General features: G+C 41.0%; 1 protein-coding gene across 1 annotated transcript in view; it reads right to left on the bottom strand.

Annotated features, from left to right (window-relative positions):
- Positions 1-1323: 1323 nt before the first annotated feature.
- The window catches only part of fndc5a (fibronectin type III domain containing 5a), a 45543-nt gene continuing 23680 nt past the window's right edge, over positions 1324-23186 (bottom strand). Inside the window, exons 2-6 of the mRNA XM_050062556.1 lie at positions 19629-19744; positions 16254-16452; positions 7628-7717; positions 5943-6076; positions 1324-5482 (exon numbers count right to left, since the gene is read on the bottom strand). Coding sequence (XP_049918513.1) covers positions 5423-5482; positions 5943-6076; positions 7628-7717; positions 16254-16452; positions 19629-19744 — 599 coding nt within the window. The 3' untranslated portion in view covers positions 1324-5422. The remainder of the gene's footprint in view (positions 5483-5942; positions 6077-7627; positions 7718-16253; positions 16453-19628; positions 19745-23186) is intronic.

Genomic DNA, 23186 nt, shown 5'->3' with positions numbered 1-23186 from the left:
TTTCAAAACCTGACCAGGAACATAAACATGACCCTTGGGGATTACATGGTAAAATGTTTGTGATTTGTGTGAACTGACCTTTTAATTGTAGAGCAGCAGTGAGCACAGTGTACTCTCAGCTGCTTGGAGGATTCTCTGCACTGTGGTCTCATTAAACCCTGTAACATTGTAAGAAAAGTGTAAGTGCCACAGGCGCCGAGTGGAGAACTTGGCCCCTAGAGTCAAAGCAGGGCTGTGTTTGTGTGGGGGCGAGACACTGCTGCTGATGAAGTACTCATAATAAAGCCAAACCTGTTCAGCTTGATCTACAGTTGTCATCACCTGTTAATGTTTGGTGAATATTGCTTCATCTTTTAGCATTATTCTGAGTTTGCTTTGCATCATCTGAGCGCTGTGCATAGGAACGGGCTGACTGAAGTGACCCCGGGGAGCCTAAATACATGGACCTTATCAGCATGGGGCCCATCCTTTGAATAATGCAGGCTGCTAAAGTACTCCTGTCTGTATAGATAGTGGGCCAGCCTGTCCCTGGCCAGCCATCCAGAAGGCAGAGGTGTACGGGTGTCAGTGAAGGCCTCGTGACACATGCTGTGCACACTGCAGGGCACGTGCACAGCAGAGCAGCCACCCCACCTCTCTACACCTTCCACCAGTGTTTTGCCCCTCCTGATGCATGAGCAGGATCTCAGCAGTGAGGAAGCGGTTTGTGTTCATGCCTCACAGTTCCTCTGCGGCTGTGTTGGGTTTTGTCAAAACAGTGTAGCGCTGAAAACAGAGAGATACAAGTCATGTATGTCAGCTACAAAATCCCACAGCCTCCTTTTGGCTGCTCAGTCAAGCCAGTTGCTCATGTATTGATGCAAAGATACACATAATCTAATGTGGGACTTGACTAAGATCCAAGTGATTTGTTGTGTTTTGCTGTTTAAGTCTCATTGATTTCGAAGTCATTACAAATTCAGGCACATTTTCTTACACAAGCTGCTGACTCGACAGTAAATGTAGTCGCTTGGAACCATGTTTTTCAGGAGAATTAATGTCTTTTTCAGGCAAAACTCCAGTCCTCCCCAGTCACAGTAACATGGCCAATTGTAGCTCTATGTGCATTTTTTTGACGGAGAAAACTGTGACAGTTGAAGCCTGGGCTTCACATGTATTATTCACTAAAGAATAAGCTTGTCTTCCTCGGTTCTGTAAAAGAGTTTCTTAAAAAAACATGTCACCACCCAGACTTTTTTTGGTCCAGCAAGGTTGACACAATCTCATCTTTACTGTTTTTACGTCACTACTTAATGTTCTTCACAATTAAGCTCAAACACAGACTTTGTGGAAAACATTAGATATTTTTTATTTTATTGAAGCATACACAAGTAAGCATACACCATATTCTTCATAATTGAAGTCGTGTAACCTTGTGCATAATAGTTAAACCATGCTAGCCCTCATTAAGCAATGACTCCTGTACACTTCATACAATGAATATAAACATGATAGCACTAATAAAGCAGTTCAATTTTCTAAACCATGCTTCTTTGAAGATCTCGTACCTATATTTCAAGAACCCATAATGAAATAGTCCAACTTCTCTGTCATATCACAACCATGCGTTTCAGTTTCCAGGCATGTTTGTGGACAAAATACACACTGTGTAAGTTGTTGTGAAAGATCCAGTGCCTCTTCACTGCCCTGTTGTGTCATCACAAAGTAGTCCCATTACTGCTACCAGGCATACAGTATATTTCAGGCATTGTATCATACATACAGTAGCAATGAGAACACATCACACTGAAGGGAAGTCCTCACTGTGTTGTTAAGAAAAGAGTGGTTTGCCACCGCAGGGCTCAAGTGGAATGTTGAGTTCTTAGTCACCGTTTGTCGAAAGTGATTAAGGAAAAAGATTTTTCGCCTGTGGTTGACAGATCTATACTTCACCTGCTCACCTGCTGGATGTCCTCACAGCTATAAATAACTCGAATCCAGTTTGTGTCTTTAGTAGGAACATTTAGGTCCGTGTGTGACTGACTGAGCAAACTTCACTGCACTCCACCACCAGGTATGAAATGTGCGGACTAATTAGATACCAGATTTCCTCCGCTGATTTACCCAATATGTAAGACCTCTGTGTTGTAGTCTGACATAAACACACTACTACAGCTGTGTACCATCAAGCTGAGGCTGCTGAATTATCTGTGCAGGAGAGCTCACTCAAACACATCGCTTGTATGCAGAAGCTGCAACCCTAAAAGGAATAGTTTGACATTTTGGGAAATATGCTTTCGTGCCAGGCGTTGGATGGGAAGATCGATACCACTCATGTCTGTAGAGGGGTATCAGTCTTCCCATCTCACTCTCCGCAAAAATGTCACGCTGTTCTTGAACAGTGAAGTTGGGCAACAACCTACCACAAAAGTGGATGTATACAATAGCCCTGCATTTAAATTGGTAATAAGGAGTACAGTATTTACAGCGGCAACCTAGAGGAGTATCACTTTTTATTCAGTTGTCAATTCTTTTTATATAGTCCAATATCACAAATTTGCCTTAAGGGGATTTCTGTACAGCATGATACCACACTCTCTGTCCCTAGACTCGTGACTCAAATAAGGAAGAACTTATTCCTAGCTGAACTTCTGACAGTTTTAAACCTCTTATGTTGCTAGCTGAAGTTTTACCCATTCAAGCAACAAAAGAGGAGGGAAGTATATTTAAAAAAAAAAGAAAAAAAAAAAGGTTCCCCTACAGGGAATGTCGTTTAGAAATATATCGTTGGCACACTTAAGACATGGCCCCAGTTCAAAGAAACCATCCAGGGAGACAATCATCATTATCCGTTACTGTGTGGATGGATGCCTATCGATTGGAGAGCCGGCTACCGAGTGCACTGTTCCTGGGGAGAAAATGGATTCAACCTTCAGCCGCAGAAGTTTTCGATGAAACTCTTATTAAGAGTGGAAGCGGAGGGAGAGGAAGGTGGGACGTGATAGAGACCTGCCGTTGCAGTAGTTATCATTCTACCCACTCCATTCAACTGTAACCTTCATTGATCTCTCTTAACCACCTTCTCTGCCTCTGTCTCTCCCCCCACACTCAAGGCTAAGGGAGTTTTGACCTGTTGTGTTTGTGTGCACCTGTCTATTTGTCTGCGTTTACAATAAGTGACCGCGCAGAATGAGATGGAGCCCATGCAGGACAAGAGCTGATGTGTTTATCATTCTGCCCATCAGACACTAAAAGGCTCTCAAACATTATGTTTGGATGATTATTTAAAGTATCTTTTCATCATTTCCCTCGTCAAAGAGTCTTTTTTCATTGCACATAAACAGCGCAATGACATAATGTAATAGAAATACATAAAAGTAGAGGAGTGCTATGAAAGGGCTCAATAATGACAGGACTCCAACTAAATAAATCGCCTACATCTTCACCAGTAGCAGTACCCTTTTACATTATGAGTCTTTACATTTTCCAACATTAGTCAAATTTCATTAAAGGCCCTCTAAGCTGACACCACCAAACAAGAATGAAATATAAAATGTATTTACACATTCTGTGGCGACCGTTTCTTCCAGATTTTCAAACTTACCTCAGCTCCATCTACATCTATAATGTTTCCTTTAACTTTGCACACACGTTTAAATATCATGTGAAAGCTAATGAATGTGACACAAATGTGAGATACAGGGCCTTTCGTCTTATTAGATAAATCATAAGATACAGTTATTTTAAGGCAGTACTACTGAGTTTGGATCAGCCCTCAAATACACCGTTTGCTTAAAACAAATTCCCTTACAGTGTACAGAACCGTATGGCAACAGCTGATCCCTTATCGGTGTTCTCCGTCTCCTCGACGTGGAGTTTCAATGCAAATGCTGACTTTGATTCATGAAAAAGTCTTGATAGAAGCCCTTCTGTCTTGGTGACATCTGTTGATGTCATAAGGAAGTCTCTGGGTTGAATGTTGGGCCCGTAAAAATTTTTTGTTTTTCCCCATGCTTTCCATCAGAAAGTTTTTACAACAGCGCTGAAAGACTTTGCTCTGAAAGTTCAGTGGAGGGATCACCTCAGGATTAATTCCCTCATATTCAATGTGCAGTTTGTTCATCTGTCTGAACGTTGCATGCTGGGAGGTCGAGTTTTTTGGACGAACACGCTACAGAGTTTGAGTCCTCGCTTCCACGCTTCACCTGTTATTGCTGATATAAGGGATCTCTTCAGAGGCCGCTTCTCTATAGACATCCATAGAGTCCAGCCCCCTTTTAAAGTTCATTAATTAGATGAATGCACTCCATCATGGCACCTTTCCTTCCTTCCCAGAATGCTTTGAAATCCATCAAAGAGAAAGACACAAGGGAATACTAAAGGGCTCATCCTGGACGTGGAATGTAACATTTCTGATAATAAAAGCATGAAAGAGGACAAAAGCAAAAGTGGCCAAGATGATACCACACCTGGCTTGTTCTACACGATCCTGTATACATGTGTACAGATCAGACATGCCTGTCGATGCAAGTAAATGAGTTTCGTCTTTCCTGACAAAACCGAGTGATTCAGCTCTGGTAGTGAGCCGAGTGATCCCTCTAAAGCTGCTCTGGCGTCATCACAGCACGTCTAAGAAATGGCTCCGAAGTTAGCCAGGTGGAGTCTGGATTCCCTGAGGGGGGAAAATGAGCTCGCCAGAATGAAAACATTTCCCACAGGAGCTTCTGCCCGAGGGAGGATCTTTGAAAAACAAAAAAGAATGATACCAGAACAACAGGACTGCTCTGGTGGCACCTTGTTAAAAGTAAAATAAGTAAAACTACAATAATACACTTGAATGATCTACAGTGTTTACCTCCAATTCAGAAAGCGTAAAAAACAGGATGTTGCGACGAAGATGAGCGCAAGGATAAGGATTTCGACAAAGTGGATGCATCTCAGAGCCACCCAGTAATGGGAAATGTCCAGGTTTGTGGTTGTTGCTAATGCACTGAAAGATGGTGAGAAGAAGGAGGTGACAGAGAGAGAGAGAGAGAGAGAGAGAGAGAGAGAGAGAGAGAGAGAATGAAAAGGTCTCTGGCTCTGTTCATCGGCTTTGGTCCCTGGGGTTGGTTTATCTGCAGTCTCTCCACCGCCGGAGCCATTTGGCCCTAATCTCTGCTGCCCCATGGTACAGTAGTTATTGAGCACGCTGCAGCCTCTGAACTCTCGCCACAGTCACTCCGCTGCAGATCCTGCTCTCAGACCAGCTCCGGCCAGGTCGTGCCTGACCCCCGGAGTCATGCAGCTTGGCTTCAGCGGCAGGCCCCGTGCCAAAGGAGAGTAAACGCCGCCAAGGGGCCCACAGTCCCAGCCTCATCCTGACAAACAGATGGGCTTAAAAGGGGCCCGCTTGTTTGTGAGAACACAAAGTCTTTTGGATAAAGAGAAGACGTCCTGGCAGTCACACCTCAATGATGTTGACAGATGGCATCCTATTGTTGTTGTTGTTGTTCTTGGGGAACTGTGGGAGGAAAGAGGAAGATGACAGGTATGAGAAGGCTGGAGGACTCACAGGAATCACACAATAAGCTTCTTCAATGAGCATGAGGATGCCTCTGTTCTCGGATGTTTTATTGATGTTTATAGCGAGAGTGTGAAAGGGATAAAGATTTGTTTTGACTTGTTTTCTGCACTGGTTTGACGGCAGGAAATGGATATGGTATGGCGCTCTGTGCATTGACCAAAAAAGAACTTATTTGAAGCCATGACTTGTTTGTTTTTTCAGTGTTGCAAAGTCATGCACATAATGGTGCCATGTTGAAGCAGCGTTTAGCCTACGCCTGAAGCCGAGGCTCTGATGACACTATGATAGTGCATGAAGTGTCAGTGGAAAAAAATCTAGAAGTGGCCGGGACCATTCACCTGCCCGGCGCCGCTGTGGGGGAGGCACCCGGGGGGGAGGAGGGGGGGGTGGGTTATACCTTACTGCGCAACAGCCCCCCTGTTGGATGTTCAGGAGTGCTGCACTCGGAGGAGTTTTTGGCTTTGTCCTTGTTGTTGTTGGGCTCGTTGTCTTTGATGATGTCGTACTGGCGACAGAAGAGCGCGATCACACCTGGGAGGAGACGTAGAGTGTGTTCATGATCTGCCAGCTCTCGTTAAATACACATTAATGCACATTAATGCACCTGCTTTTGTATTTTTGGTTATTTTGAGTAAGGTTACAACAGAAACAGTGGGCTTCATGCAGGAGGTGTATGAACAAATATTTTCTTATCTTTGTTAGTATCCATGGTTTGTTCTTATTTTGTTAGCACCCACTGATTTCTGGGATTCACTGTGGTCTTCTTATTTTTGCTCTTTTCTTATGTAAGAGAAAATTTACTGAGTGGTTGAGAGCATTCTTACCGAGAAAAGAGAAGGACATCTTGTTTACACAGAACACAAATTGTCCAAAGTGAGAAGACTTTAGGTTTTAAACTTGAGGAACATCAGAACATGCATGAATTTCATACAACCAAACTAAGATTGTGTTTGAGTAACTATAATGATTGGATTATTACATTTGTGAACTAAAGAAACACTACTATACCTTGTCTATTGATCTGAATTACTGTTTCAGTGATAGCTTCATTTACAGTGTATCTCTTTGCAGACTAGTAGGGTTGCAACAGCATGAGATTTTCATTTCATAAAGTATCGCAGGTTCACTGTATTACACAATTATTATTATTATCATCAGAATTTTAAACATCAGATATATAAACTAAAGGTTTTTTAGGTTGAACAAGCGTGTGTTTTTTTTTTTTACTATAATTATAACTTGAGAACATTTTTTAATGGAAGTATGTGTAAAAAGTCTTCCTTTTGAAAATAACTGCAGTAAAGATGAGATTCTCCATCTTGTAGTTTTTTATTCAACACCACAGATGAGAAAATGTAGGCTACACATTATTTGGTCGATTGATTAGAAAATTAATTGGCAGTTAAGTTATTTTTCATGCAGGAACATTTAATGGTGTCAGCTCCTCCAATTTGAGGGCTTTTACTTTTAATACTTAATTAACGTATTTAAGTAACATTTTCAATGGGCCTTTACCAGTAACGGAGTATTTTAACAGTATAGTATTAGTGTTTTTACTCATTTAAAGGATCTGAATACTTCCTCCGTCACTGCTGCTGACAGGTTATTTACAGTATCACAAATGTTTTGCCATTTTCCGATGTTTTTATTTTCCTTAACTCCAGTACTGACACTCTGGAAAACCACATATACTTTGCTTATGTTTATTTATCAGTATGTTTGTTTCACTGCTGCAAATATTCTTCTTCTTATAGCCTTTTTTTTAGTGGCATTTCTCTAATCCCTGGGCATATGTCAAAGTCTTTGCAAACAGCACCACACCTGCCCTCTTAAAGAGTTAAGGGGGTGTTACCTATGCTAATAGGTTACTTATGATCTAATTGAATTCATCATTAAGCACACCTGGGTAAGAGCAGATTTGGATGGTTAAGAACATTTGGCACATCTGGAGTCGACTTGTCTTATTGTTTCTCTTAGAAAGTTAAGAGAAACAATAAGAGACATTTCAGAGAATGCTGCTGTGTGAAGCTCACTGTGTGTGAAGCTGTGTGATTATGGTTCAGTTAACAGTTTTGTCCTCACCTGCCCACATGATAAGTACCACCACGATGATGATGAGCTCCCCCGCCCTCAGCTGGGTGGTTTGGCCCACTTCTTCCATCGTCACTTCGTCTGAAGGAGTCAAGGGGCAACATAGTAAACTGAGTGTTAGTGGATTATGAGTCACTAAAAATGTCAAATTCTGAATAATGACTGAAACACAGAAGAGAAAGCAGCAATTATTTAAAATGGATAATTGAATGATTTGCTCCAGACACATATTCATCCTATCACTCTGTGCAACTGTAAAAGAAACAAGGTCATACTACTGCTGATCTCCATCAGAGCTCATAATTATCAGCAACTTTTAAATTTTTTTTTTTTTTTAATGCTGCCAGCGTGACAGTATTGTCTGCTGTCTCGCTGACTCAGATGGCCTCTCCTGACCTGAAGTTTGGATAATTTCCCTTTTACACTCAATGACCTGTCACACAGTTTTTGCATCATCGCAGCCTCTCATATTCTGCATCAAGGTTTCCTAACCTTGAGGCAAGTTGTTCGGAAGACGAGGAGCTAATTGGCTTTGAACAACAGAATGATTCAACATATCAGCAAAACAGTTTCCTATAAAATCAAGATTTTCGCTGAGTCCAATGACTGACACTTCAAGCACACTGAGCTTGGAGGCAAATAAGTTGGCATCGATGCAGCACAGCTCTGTTGTAATAAGACTCGCTGTATCACAGAATGAGCACACAAATCCTGTGTGTGATAGAGCAGCTTTGCATCAACCGTCTCCTCAGACGTCAAGCGGCTGACAGATCAGGGTGCTGTGATCAGAGAAGAGGTTTGTAATTTGAATAACTTCAGAATTGGTGACACGGCTGATATAACATTCAGATATCAAATGGTAAACAACTTCTGATATTCATTTCTTCCTCTGGTAATTAAGGAACTGTATGGCAATGAAAGGGGGTGGGTTCTGTCGTTTATCTTTTTGCAGAGATAGCAGTCAGACTTTTGAGAGAGTTGGGGTGCATGTTTAAACTTTTCCTCACCACAAATTTAGATTTTATTTCAGCCTTCCCCTGTATGAATAATTTAGAAAAAAAATTGCTTGCCCAAAGTGAAGCCTGCGAGCCAAAGCTGGACTGCCATATGGTTCAGTTTGGAGTGCCAGATTTTTCTAGTGGAAAAAAAACATAATACATAGGATCCCTAATTAAACCCTTTAACGCATGGTGGTCACTACAGTGGACTATTTAAGAGCTATTTAAATACAAATCTCTTGAAACCAAGATGGCTGAAGGCATACAAGAAATGTTTTGCAGCTCAGGAATATCTTGACAGTCCCTTAACAATAGGAGACCCCTGCAGGTTAATAAGATTTAGTAACGCAAAGTAACAATAAAGGGGTAATACAGTTGTTGCTGAGGAGTCAAGAGTAAGAAGCTTAATGAATGAGGGAGGGAGGGAAGAGGCTGAGGATTCAGGAGCAATGTTCAATGCTTTTGCATTGCACAAAACAGTCTTAGAATATCTTAAAATATGTGAACACACTAGTTTAACAGCAGTAAAAATATATTCTTATAAAGTCACATAATATATACAGTTTTTCATTGGTTTATATTTCTTCCACTGAAAACTTAAATACATACTGTCAACCTGAGGGGACGTGAAAAACTAAATAAAAAAAAAAAAATCTAGACCGAGATAGTCATAATTCATGCATGATGGAGTTATTTTTTTTTTCTCATAATCTGAGCGTGGTTGGCAGAGTGACACTTTGCACAAGAAGTCAGTCTGAGTGAGATAAGCAAAAAAATGGTAAGGCAAAGACGGTGGCACACAGACAAAAGGCTTTTCAATAAAGGAACTTGGGATTCTACTATTTTGCATCTTTACAATAAAAAACAGAACAATAGGTGTTTGCTTTTGGCCCACGGCCCTCCATTAAGTTTAACTTTTGGCCCTCCAAGGGAAAAAAGTTGAGCAACAGCTTTAAGGTGCAGAGAGGGTTATAGAGATGTGCTTTAACACAAGCATTGAAACAACAGTCTGTTTCAGGGCTTTATTTTTCCCTTCGAAGTCAAATCAGCCCAGTCACCAGAAGAAAATGATGGCACTGTACGTTTCTGCAAACCACAAATACATTACATTTGGTATGGTATGGTGGATGGTCAGGTGAGATGCTTTGGACAACTGCAGAACTCTGTTCAAGACCAACAAACAAAAATGGTTGTGTTTTTAGCGACCCATTGCTGTATTACCAGTGGGGACTGTGGCCCCAAAACTGGGCATCTTAAGCCAAAACACAATCTCTTCCTAATCATAACTAGCCAAACCATCAAATGTTTTTTGTTCCTAAACCTAGCCACGTATTATAAAATTTGTCATAAATTTGACAATGGCTACTTCCCCTTCTAATGGACGCATTGGTGGCTTTTGTAAAAGTGATTATTACCATAAATATATTGAGGTTTAAATGAGATGACACCATCTTAAATTCTCTATGCGTTGCTTCCTTTAGTAAGTAATAGTGAAACAAGTTGTAACTGCTCTGTATTATATTTTGAAATACGTCAAAATGAGCGTCCAAAACAAACACTGCTAATGTGAGGGAGAAAATAGATTCAATCCTCCTCCACTGCCCTCCCCTGTAACTTTTGCACGGCAGTCTGCAGACAGCTTATTAACTGGAACATTACTATCTCTGCAAACTTGAATAATACACTATGAACGCTGTTAAGTGTTTAATAAACAGGCTGACAAACTACTTCATGGTCCCGTTTTTAATTAGATCATTGACTTTGTCACTGCACCTGCTATTTATATCTCATCACATAACCTTAAATACCGTCTTATGTTTTGGATATCCAGTGGTGTAGTTGATGAGGTGGTGTAGATAAGTAGATGGGTAGGTTATTTAGGAGGAAGTGGGTACACTCTGCTATATATTCAGATGGCTTTTTGGCTGATGGGTGAGAAAAAAGAGGGTATACCATCCACTACACACTACACGTCTTTGACTTTTATCGTGTGTTGTATTTTTTAAGGGCCACCCTTTCTCATAATTATAGTTTGATGACTTCCTTAACATTTGACCACTTACAGTGATTGCCTTTGCCTATGCTGTAGTATTAGTATCTACCAACCATTGTGGACTGAATGGAAAGTTCACTACTGTTCGTTTCCCAATTCTTGCCATTTTCAGAGGCGCCTCAGTAGGGCTCCTCACCACCAACATAACTTGAAGTCTTTTTTTTTCCTGCTGTTCCTGAGAGGACAACATTCATCTCTGTCTTTGCTTTCCAAGTTCTCAGTGCACATGTAGCACCAGAGCAGACCTGATTGAACTTTACTGCTCAGTCACTTTATCCATTTGGGGGTTTCACTGACGTACTCTTTTATTTGACACAGTTGCAGTTCAAGATCTGTATTCTTACTCTTGAGATCTTGAACTTCCTCGCACAGATTTTTTTTAGGGTTGGTGTCACCATTTCACAGCTGTCTTATTCCCTTAATGTTCTGTGAATCGAGTGCTTTTACCCATTCACATCTCAGTCTAGACTCTGTACATCCATAAGGAGTACCTGCACTTGTCAGCCAGTCTTCTCCTGTCGCCATTATGTTTTAAATTACAGGTGCAGTGAAGTAATGGCAGGGAGCTGAAGCACAGGTGGCTGCAGCGAGAAAAGGAGTGACGATTTTCAAAAGACTGACTCCATACAGGCAGGCATCTTGAGCTGTATAAACACAGTCAGACGCTTGTGCAGGAGCAGCTATAGAGATATATCTTGTGTGATCGCTAATAGGACTGATTCTGTGAGCGCCTGATGGAGTCAAAAGATCACAGAGAGGCAGAGGATGAAGAGAACAGTTCAAGCTTCATCTAGGCCGCTGGGGATCCTTCGTACCAGAGCACGATGCAGAGATAAAGCAATCAAAAAAAGCTAATCACAGCACTCAGGATCAATTCTCACCAGCCTCAATTAAATTCCATCATCATCTTTGAAGTCGTATGACCATCAGGAGAAATATCAAAGAGAGACGCGCGTGTTTTCTCGCTGTTTGCAGCAGTCTGCAGCTTTCTCAAACAAAGCAACAACACGTAGTAACTTCTTCTTGTCCTGCTGAGTGTTGTGGAAGTCAGAGGCTTGAAGTTCACTGTAGCATAGAGAGCGCTCCTATCCTTTTATTAGATGCAGTGGGTGACATTTGGAGGGCCCAGTGTGGCAGGAACCCCACGCTCCAGTAGCTTTCAGTAACAAGCAATTCTGCCAATCGATTGGCCTCCGTTGGCCAGTATTAACTAATCAAAGCACAACAGCCCAAGGCGCCTGACACTGTTGCCTGCCGGCCTCTCTGGGGCTAACTGGTCAGCTGTAACACCTCTGATGCATGCTGACCATTCGCTCGACAAGATTTTATGAATGAACGGCTTTAAAGTTCAAATAACTTTGAGGATTTCAGCATGACTGTGTTGCTGCTTTGTCACTTTTATAATCTGATATTCAGTTTTGATACTTCAATCTGACACCCTTAGAGATGGAGATCATTATAACCCCATAGACCTACATTACTACTGGGTGATGTTGTTGTTGGAGCTGATGATATGCTACTAGACCAAATCATGTATCAGCAACAATTTAGCCATAAAATTATCCGTTTTAAGATTGTGGCTTCCATGACATTAAATGCATCTTTAAAGAATTAGTTCAACGTTTTGGAAAGTAAGGGCTTGACCTGAGGTTGGGACAAAATGTCAGGGCATCTCCATCTCTGTTGCTTCAGTTTTATCATTCTTATTTTCATTCTCATTTTTTTCTCATTTGACCATATCACTGTGCAGAGGGAAGCTTGCATCTACTCCTGGACGAGAGGCTTGTGCTCGTGACAGTGCAAGATGTAAACGTTAATGGCATCCTCTTCAGCTGAGCTTTAATGTTAGCTAGCTTAATTGGTGGGTGTAATTCATTAGAAATAAAACTGTTCCTACATGAAATTGCTCACAACAATTATCTTGAGTAACAGGGTTGAATTTCTCGAAAAAGACATTGCTGATGAGTTTTTCAAATGTACTTTTGGCAGTTTGAACACCACAAGCCAAGTGTCATCTAGTTCCATTACAGATGAAGAGAGGGCAGACATTTCTACGGCTGATATATCCAACATTTGGCAACTCACACCAAAACAATCTAGACTGATAAATAGCACTACAGGTAAAAGGAAAAAAATATATTTTTGATTCTGTCTCTTGAGAGTCCACAACTTGACAAGAACCCTATGCAAAAGAGTGCAACTTTGTCTCATACAGATGACATACAGAATTCTTGAGGGATTTATGTGCCGCAACTTTGTTTTTGGGTGAACAATAGCTGGGTACTTCCACCTCTTAGATCACTGTAAAGCAACCTGGAAGTTTTTCTTTTAATTTGGATGTTTACTTTGTTTAATTCATGCTTTTTATACATAGAAATTTTGTTAATTTTTGATTCATTTAAAAACAGCTGTTTGTCCCACAGTTTCTCTATATGATGTTTAAGTGTTTCTTAAGTGTTTAAAGATACCAGTGTCTGTCTTTTGAACACCTACTATGGGTAACTTTAATTGCTGAGTGTATACTGCACCTCAGGTCTCTATATTCCCATAAAACAATACTAAAGAGATAACCCCTGTGTTTAGAGGCAGCAGTAAAAGTCCCGCTTGTCGGACAAATAAACTGTTTCAAGTCTTCATGCTGAGCTCCGTATTTAACACACAGAGACTGATATCCATCCTATCATCTTACTGTCGGAATAAAAGGGAATAAGTGCATTTCCCAAACTGTTGAGCTATTCTTTTTAAGTGGCCAAGTATTTTTCATCCTATGGGATGCAGCAGAGCTGAGGGATGCCGTCAATGGAGAGATCTCACAGTATTTTAACAGAGCCCTGTTTTGACATACATATGAAACTCCTTTGTGACAGAAGAAAGGAGAAACTTTTGCTCCATCCTTGTTTTTGAGAGATTTCCTATGGGCTAGATAAAATAAGTTTCTCTGTTTATCAGATCTGAGGACACCAATGAGCCTTGTGTGCAGCACTTAACTTGCCCAGAGCTAGTGAACATGTACATATCTGTAAAAACACACACGGTCTAACAGTAGAATTTACAGGATTTCTTATTTTCCTGCATCTTTTTTCTCCTCCGTGTCAGTCGCTATCTGTTCCCCCCTCTTCTTTGTCTGATGCATCGTCTCCTTTTCCTGTTTTGTGCGTTTTTTGCCCATCTCTCTCACTTCCTTTGATCTCCTGAAGCTTAAACCCATTGTGAAAGAGGAAATTAGATGAAACATGGAATAATCCCGCATTTCAGGCTCATCCTTTGCTCTTTCCACTGAGATCAGCGTGATACAGCAGAACAGAAGGACTGAGCAGTCGAGCGAGGATGGTTAAAACCTCCCTTTTCTTCTAGGGATGCTCGCCTGTCATATCGAGACAATGGTCGGACTGAGAGACTCTCTCTCCCACACTCTCTACCCAGTGCAATTATCTGCAGTAAATGACAAACTCTATTTTTCTCTGTTTGTCTCATTGGTGTAGCAGTCCTTTTCAGTAACTGTTAAACGGACACTTTGGTTGTCGTCAGTTTGCACAGTGATGAACAGGTAATAACTGCATCATCATTTGTGATCACCTGTGTGTTATGTGTTATGTCTACTGAGTTAAAAAATAAAGAGGGCAATTAATGCAAAATAGAGTGTTAAAGCCCAACATATCCTGGTGAATTTAAACAAATTGCTGTTTCATTCGTTTTGATGCTGTTGTGGATCCTGAATTGTAACGACACTGATTTTCTGCGGAATTACAAAATGTTGACTTGAAAGACATCTGCTCATCTGTCATCAAGAGGTTTCATTGTTCCAACGTAGCTAAGCTAATTAAACAGACATCCTTGAGCAGGCGGTGCAAATGAGACAAAGAAGGATGTGTGGTGTTGAACTGTGAAGTTGTTGTTGTGTACGAGTGAAGGATGATGAATCGCAGACCTGCTCTCTGTGGAGATCCGCTTTGTGAAACGTTTGGATGGTGGAAAATGTGTGGAGGAGCGGGGAAATCTCTTTTGCTTTGCAGGGGATAGGGACTTTGACTCGCTGTGCGTCTCTCTTTGTGTGTGTGTGTGTGTGTGTGTGTGTGTGTGCAGAGCCTGCCAATATGTGGAAATCTTACATTTTTGGGAAATGGATGACTGAACTGAGGCAGAGTGCTGCTTCTTCTAGCAGCCTCATAGAGGCATCAACTTCATTCAGCTCAACAACTTTATTTAAAAAAATGGAAGTGCGACGTAGTGATGACCTGCCCTTAAAGGAATAATTCAACATTTTCTATTTCTTCTTTACATTTATTTACACAAGTTACCAGGATCTTCGTGCTAGCTTAAAAAAGAGCATGAAACAGCCTCTTAAGGACAGTAATGTTGGCCTGCATTTTTTTCCACTTGGAGGGGGTCCAGCAATCTTTTAAACCTTTAAAATTGCTGGTAGACAGATTTTTTTTAACTTATGGACAGAACCAGGCTAGCCTTTCCCTCTGTTTTCCAGTCTTTATGTTAAGCTACGTTAGCTGGCTGCTAATGGTAGCTTCATGTTTAGCGCATCATATATCTAACACCCTGCAAGAATGTGAATGTTGAACTTTTTCTTTAAGGAGTGCATAATTTTCCTGTCGCCTCTATCCCTCATAAAAAATTAATTTCCGCTCTCAATATAACTATATCTGTGCCTCTTTGTTTGCTGAGTGTGTGACTGTGGTAATGACGCACTCCTGTTTGTTTCTGTGCATTGTGCATGAGTTACAGCATCTGTTCTGTCTTCACTGCCTTTGAAAACAGCAGGAGAGAGAATCATATCTGCAAACTCAAGGAAACAAGCATGTGCATGTACACAAAAGGATGAAATCTTTTGTTTATCTGGATCCTGTGCAGTTATTGATTTCTCTGAATTCTTCTCCGTGCAGAAACAACTCACAGACAACACTTTCTGTGCTAATTAGTCCTCAGTGGTGGGAAGAACATGTCTTCGGTGCTCTGTGATGATTGTACATGTCTCTGCCAGCCAACTGGCCACCATAACAGAAGTTCAGACTCTTTCTGGCTCCACACCCTGGGAAGTATCGAAGTATAGCTCACATGAGAGATGAGTGTAAATGAGAGGAAGAATAGATGGAGCGGAGTTTCAGCCAAAAGCACATCGATTCGCCACCCCTCACAGCTCTGACTGCCTCCTCACTGTGTCTGATAAATGCCTCTCCTCATTGTGGTTTACTGTGCAGTTGTGCTGGGTGCATGCAGGGTGAGGCCCACAGAGGCACGTCAATACACAATGAAGTATGCACCCCCCTCGTCAGTTTTATTCCCCGAGTTGTGGTCAGTGGGGGCAAGCTTCAGGAGCACTCTGTTGTGAAATTTCATTTCACGCTTTGCGTGTCTATTGATTTTTATTGGTCTTTAGACAAAATCAGTCAAGATATTGTCAAAAGGCCAAGTCCCCTCTGCACTCACTGTCTTGAAAAGGACAGAAACAGAGTGAGGAAGTGTGCCGTTTTTTTCCCTTTAAGTGTGGATGTGTTGGATGACTGCGCAAGCGTTCAAATTTGCGTGTGTGTGTTCTGTCATGGTGCCACTTTACCTTTACTCTTAGAGGCCTGAGTCTCGGCCTCCTTCGGCGTTCGGAAGCGCAGGGGTTCGCTCAGCGGGCTCGTCCCAGACATGCTGATGGACTGGACATGCACAATGTAGTCTGTCTCTTCCTCCAAGTCCCATAATGCACAGGAGCGTGTGGTGGTGTTGACTTCCTGGATGAATCGCAGCATGCGCACGTCTTTCTTCTGTTGAAGTATGACACGGGAGAGAGGATGGTGAATATGGTTTACAGCAGGAGGACAGATGTTTTGTGTTCTGTCATCATGTTCTATAACGGAGGTGTACACTGACTCAATAAGGGGCAAAGGTGAAAATAACAAAGGCCACCACGTGTTTTCATCCTCAACTTGTTAAATACCGATGCTTGGACAGTGGCCCTGGGTGGCTGGCACGGATGCACAGAGGCACCTTTAGCAGCAGTACAACACGCACTGGCCGGTCTCTGTTTCTGATGCTGCTAGCAACTACTTCAGAATAAAGAGTGAGAAAGTCTGCATAGGGCAGGTGGGAGGGAAGATCGTTGGGTCAAACAAACTCTGGACTTTCACTCAGGAGCTCACTGTTCATTTTGTGTGTGAAACCACAAGTTAATGAAGTTATGTTAATAACACTACTGACGTAGGCCTATGTCACGTGACTTTACATTATGTTAGTAACAACCGTACTTGATCCAAACCAAACTCTGATATTTTTAATGAAACAAAACCAGGGATTTATGTTCCCTAAAGTCAAGTAAACCTGAAAACCAGGTGTTTCACCTACGTTATGAGTTTATTTATTTATTTATTTATTTTTTTAAAAAAAGAAAGACTGTATGCATATAAGGGGGGGGGGGGGCATCACCTAAATTAAGAATTCCAATATGTTATTTCCATGGCCTTGGAAAGCTTAATCAGTATTATGAACATGAGTTGTCTGTCTCAAAGCAAAAAACAACAGAAGTAAGTATTAAACATGTGATGTCATAGCCCTGTTTCCACTGCCACACTTTCGGTATGATACCTTTGGAACCAAAAGTAACCCTTCAGATAATGGTACCTAGACCCTAGCGTTTCCACTGCAAACAGTACCCTTAAATGTGGGCGGGTTTGTTGTCACTCACTGCTCCATCCAGCACTTGCTGTATTTCCTCATCACTGGTGACACAGATGGAAATCTGCACCTCATTTATCGTCCAGAGGTTGCACACTGACATTTTCTGAGCAAAATAAAACTGCAGTGAGGGTCTCTGTTGTTGTTGGGATATTTAAAAATAGCAGGTTTGTGCATTAGTCCTTCTCAGGCAAGCACAGGGGTTTAGTGTTGCTGGAGCCCACAGGAACAGTGATGCTGTTTTTTTCTCTGAGTGAGGATTGGAATATATGCAGTTCACATAACCTGGCTGAAATTAATATATATAAATGCTTGAAGATCCACTCATTACTAAAAGTGTGTGTCATATAAAAACTGAAGTAATGGTCCAAGTTGTCATATGGAATATTTAAGGTGTGTTGATTGATTCATGTTGTCAACTCATGCATTGAGTAACATCACAAGTTAATGTTCCACCTTAAAAGTCACCGGCAGTCGGCCCAATGAATTACGTTATTTTCTCTCAGAATCCAGCTGCTGCAAGAGGCAGCAAAACATCCTTTCATTTTAGAGTTACAGTCTACTGATAAAACTCTCCATTATATTAACAGTAGTTACATGAGCCTCAAAACCAACTACAACTCAGCCCTGAGCAAAGTGACCGTCCGCTATTGACCAGTCAACAGACTGCATTTCACAGCTCCACCTTTTAGTGCCAGATCTGTGTGCTGGGTACCCCAACAGAAGGGGATGACCAAAAATTGGGGCAGTACAGAACAGTTCCATTGGTACCATCCATAACTTTTCGCAGTGGAAACAGAAGAAAAGTGTACCAAACTGGATTGTACCGTACTGTACTGCTTGGTAGAAACAGGGCTATAGAGTAATAAGTCTGGAGCTGCTCCACAGACAATGAATGGGAGCCTGATTTTGTGGACCCACAGAATGTTTGTTGTCTTTTTTATACCCGAATGAGAATTATTCTATTGTGTTGTTCTCAGTTGTAAAACAGAAATGTACACATATACTCGGAACACTCCCGTGAGTGCTCTCAGTGTTGGCTAGAACATCTTTCACCATTCATTGTCTATGGAGCTGCTCCAGACTTTATACCCTCTGACATCACAAATTGGAGTTTTAGCAACTTAGTTTTTGGATTTGGGAGGGAGTCGTCCATGTTTACTGATACTTTTGCACTGTCTTAGATCATAAGAATAACATGAATTTCCCTGTAAGGCGCAGAAACTATATTTCCTGTGAAAACAGAAGCGTATTCTGAAAAGAAACAATGCATGTAACAAGCATAAATTGACATGCCGTCCCTGAACAACCAAAACCAATGCAGGGGGGCACCTAGTGCGTTGTATTTTGACATGTGGGGCCACTGACCAAGCGTCCATATTAGATGAGTTGGGATGAGAACATAGTCCCATGTAGAGCATTATAGTTCAGCTTTAAATTCACACAGGAATGACAGTTTAACTAACCGAAGGGACGCCTCACATCAGAATCATAAATCATAAATGCTCTGTTGATGTGACATTGTGGCAAAAATGACATTTTCAAGTGTCCTTAAAGGGCAGAGAGAAGTCCTGGTTGAATTAAGTTACACTTAACAAGACGATTGTGATACTGAGAGTGATGCTACTGTTGTACAAGTCCGAATACATACATACTTCACTTTTAAATCACAACAGTTCAGCATTTTAGGCAATAAGCTTATCTGCGTTTTGACTAAGATTCATTACCACTGTCATGTCTGTACAGAACACGTGAAGTTGGAGACAGAAGCTGGTTAGCTTCACTTAGCAGAGGTGCTGAGGGCAACAAGTAGTCTGGCTCTGTTTAATCTGTTTTTGTATGGGTTAAACAAAAAAGATATAATATGTAAACAGATGTTTCTGCTGCAAGTATGTGTGTTGTTTTTACCTTCAGAACATCACAGTTCACATGTACAGCATTTCAACAACCTCTGCAAACCCTGGTGTGTGTTTTATGTGAGCATAATGGCAGCAAGTAATGTCACCTTTTACCATGTTAAAGAGCGATCAGTGTCTGCTGTTGTCAGAGAGCAGACAGGCAGTTCAACAGGATCCAGCGTCCTGAGATAATTCCCATAATGCACACTGACTCTAAGCATCACGGTAAAGAGAACTGCACATGGCAGCGAACAACCAGTGATTAATTCAGTTTGTGTGTGTGTTTGCATGATTTATCAACCCTGTTGTAACATTTACATACAGTATATATATTCAGTGTTAGTTATCTGTAGTGTATGTGCGCTGCTCACCTGCTGTGTGATGGCAAAGCCAATAACGGGGTCTCCCTCGGGGATGTCCCATGTCACCACAGCAGAGTTTGCTTTCACTGCTTTGATGGTCACATTGACAGGAGGCGACAAGCTATCTGCAAACACACAGAGAGAGAAATGAAAGCTTGTTTTATCGTCTGCGGTATGAAATGAGAAGTTCTGTCGGTTGCAGAAATGGCCGCCAGTGTGGCAGGAAGCCAGATTCAGTGGTGTGAATAAATGGCTCAGCTGAAGCCATTATGTAAGGTGGAACCAACGAGTATAGAAACGCAAAACAATTCCTCAGAGTGTCACAGTGCTTCTGCCCAAGGCTGAGCAGACACTGCAGTGTGTATGATGTGAAAGGATCAATGCAGTCTGTGAGGTAAAATCAGCCCCACCATCCATGAGGATTTAAAGTTGAAATTAAGTTTTGAAAGTTTAAACTCTGCTTAAACAAGTTTAAAGCTGTGTGCACTGACATTTGTGGTGCCCAGAGTATGATTCCTCCTGTTGATCCCCTGACTTCCCCTCTGGCACCATCATGATGTTGACATTCGAGGTTCTGAGTAAAATGTTTCAAAAGTGTTGGAGGGATTGTCAGAAAATTTGATAAAGACATTTTGGTCCCCCTCATCATGAGTTGTAATCACTGTGATCCTCTGATTTTCCTTTAGCGCCATCAGCAGGACAAAATTTTAATATGATTTATGACCAAATCCCTGAAAAGCTTCCCATCAGCCTCACCTTTGATTTGTGTTAAGCAAATGTTGGCTAAATTAAGATGGTGACCACTGTAAACATTACACCCTCAAAGCGTCAAGATTATTACATTCAAATAAAATTAAACTAAAAACTATAACTAGATGTGAAAAATATTTTAGTTAACTGTAATGAAAAAGAAAATTAGACTTTAGAAAAAAGCAAACTAGCTGAAATGATAATGTGTACTTACAAAACAAAATAAAATAAAGTCTAGTCTAGTTTCAGCCTTTTTTTAATGTGGTCATATTTGTCAACACAGCAAGCATAAGGAGGCACTGGTGCATATGCTCATTTTTACGAACTGAAACCAAACTGAATTGAAAACAAAAATTAAAAATGGAATAAAAATAAAAACAAATGAAAAATACAAACTATAATTGCTCTGCTAAGCCTGTCCGTCGTTGTGAACATGTAGCAACAACCTCAAAGTGCCACTACGCCTATAAACGCAGCCTCTCAGAGTTCCTAGCAAGCCTGTAGACTCTTTTTCTGACATTCAGCACACAACTCTTAGACATTAAAAACGTTTCTTTTTAGTGTTGCATGCATGGATTTCTAATAACACAGTTTTAATGATGAAAAGATATGAAAGCCTTAAAGACACAGCAGCATAAATCAACTGGGCCATGAGCTAGCAAGAGGTCAACCAATCCAAACTGTGCCAGTGAGAAATAATGAACTCTTTCTGTATTGCACTCTGGATTTATCATTTTCTTTGTGTCTGTCTGTCTGTCTGTCTGTCTGAGGTTATCTAATGGTGACTGAGATTTCAAACTATTTAAACACCAAATAACTTTGTTGGAAAAGCACTTTAGTCCCAACAAAACACAAGTGAACATTGCTGCACGGATTCAAAGGTAGACAGAGCTTTTTGATGCCAGACATCATATTGCATGTAGAAACAACAAAGCTGATGCCAGAACACATTACAAAAGAAATAATAAAAGTCTATTGGCACATGACAAATCTACCTCTCATTAAAACAGTGTGTTCAGAGCTGGATGCAATGGAAGATTTAACACCAACTACAGTAAGTCCTCATTAAATTCTGCTGCTGAAGTGTCCACTGACCTGTTTCAATATTTTTGAACGATTTTGTGTGGTTCTGAAACAGGATGAAATGCAAGCGTGATGAAAGGAAAAACAGGAGGCAGTTCACAGGCTGCAAGATTCTACCATAATGACTCAAATAATTAAAGTGTGAGATTGTGTGTGTCTGTGTGAACTTTGGTGGCCTCAGCTACCGCCATATAGGGCTCACTAATTACTGTATGTGTTGCGCCCACACACACACACACACACACACACACACCTAATGAGCGGGTGCAGGTCAGATGATCACAGTGCCTGCAGCTTAGAACACATCAGTTTGCCTCAAATGAGTGTGAAATGGATTTTTTCTTTCACACTGTTTATACAGTCTCATCTTCTGTGGGCTTTCTGTTCTCATAAAACTCATTTGAAGCATAGAGTGTGTCAAATATAATATACTGAAACATTCATTGCCTTGCAGTACAGGTGTAACAATGTATCATGGCTCCATTTTGTGACAGTGTGCACTGTGGAGCTTAAAATGGATCATAATTTCATTTAAATTTAATCAGTTATGAGTCCATAAGTGTGCTCTCAGTTTGTATTTAGATGCAATTAATGCCCAAGGGGCTAATTAAATGTAATGCTGCCTAAAAATACTGATTTTCAAAAAGAAAGGCCAGCAAATAATCAATCGATTAAAATCAGCTGATCTTAAAGGTCCAGTGTGTAGGAGTCAGGGGGATCTATTGTCAGAAATTGAATAATATATCAAGTATGTGTTCTGTAGTGTATAATCATCTGAAAATAAGAATTGTTGTGTTTTCATTTCCTTAGAATGAGCTGTTTATATTAACACAGAGAGCGAGTCCTTGTCCACGAAGAAGACTCTTGATAGGGCCATACACACTTGATATTTTCACATTAGCTGTAGTTAATGTGTAGTTCTCAGCCCCTCTGCATGAAACTGCTTTATTCTGTGTTTTTACGAATTTTAATCACCTGGTCCATTTGTTTTGGAAAGGAAGAGACCTCTACAGATAGTTCGGCTCCTGGTAAAAACCTCTTGTACAATGTACACTGAAGGAATTCCAACCGGGAGAAGTTTCAGCTGGTTGCGATCTGCAATCCTCACCACTAGATGCCACTAAATCCCCCTAAATCATACACCATGTTTCTTTAAGATCTTACATTTAAATTAGGATATGTGTCAAACTAATGCCAGCCTTAAACCAAATGATTTTTAAACAGTTTCACTTAAGCAGACCGTTTTCCAATATCACAACAAAATCATGATAGTTTTCTGTCAGATGGCTCATGTTCCTGTGCTCTCAATAGTTTGGTGGAAGATGGTCATGAAACTCAGTCCGAGCTGCTTTAAGTCAGTATTTTTCTTCTTTTCCTGACAAACTCAAACATGTTTAATATTATCATAACTTTAAGTCTGGACTCATACAAATACTGAAGTTCAATGACTTGACCATTGCCAACAACCAATAGCTGCGCTCTCTCCACTACCAAACAGGAAGCAGCAAACCAGGTCAACAGTAAACATGGAGGGGACTCCGGGGAGGAGCAAGAATGTGAACAAGTCTCGTTTCTCTTCTACTGTGAAAAAGCAACGGCTGTCATTTGGTTCTAATAACGGAGATAACGTTAAACCTATCAGTCTGAAAGAAGCCACGGAGCTTGTGGCTCGCTACGTGGTCGGAGAAATGCTGCCATTGTCTACGGTGGAGTCTAAATAGGTGGAGCAGGACT

This window comes from Epinephelus moara, chromosome 14 (assembly GCF_006386435.1).
Source record: "Epinephelus moara isolate mb chromosome 14, YSFRI_EMoa_1.0, whole genome shotgun sequence".
Taxonomy (NCBI): Eukaryota; Metazoa; Chordata; class Actinopteri; order Perciformes; family Serranidae; genus Epinephelus; species Epinephelus moara.
The sequence above is the reverse complement of the archived record's forward strand: the minus strand, read 5'-3'. Positions and strand labels throughout refer to the sequence as shown.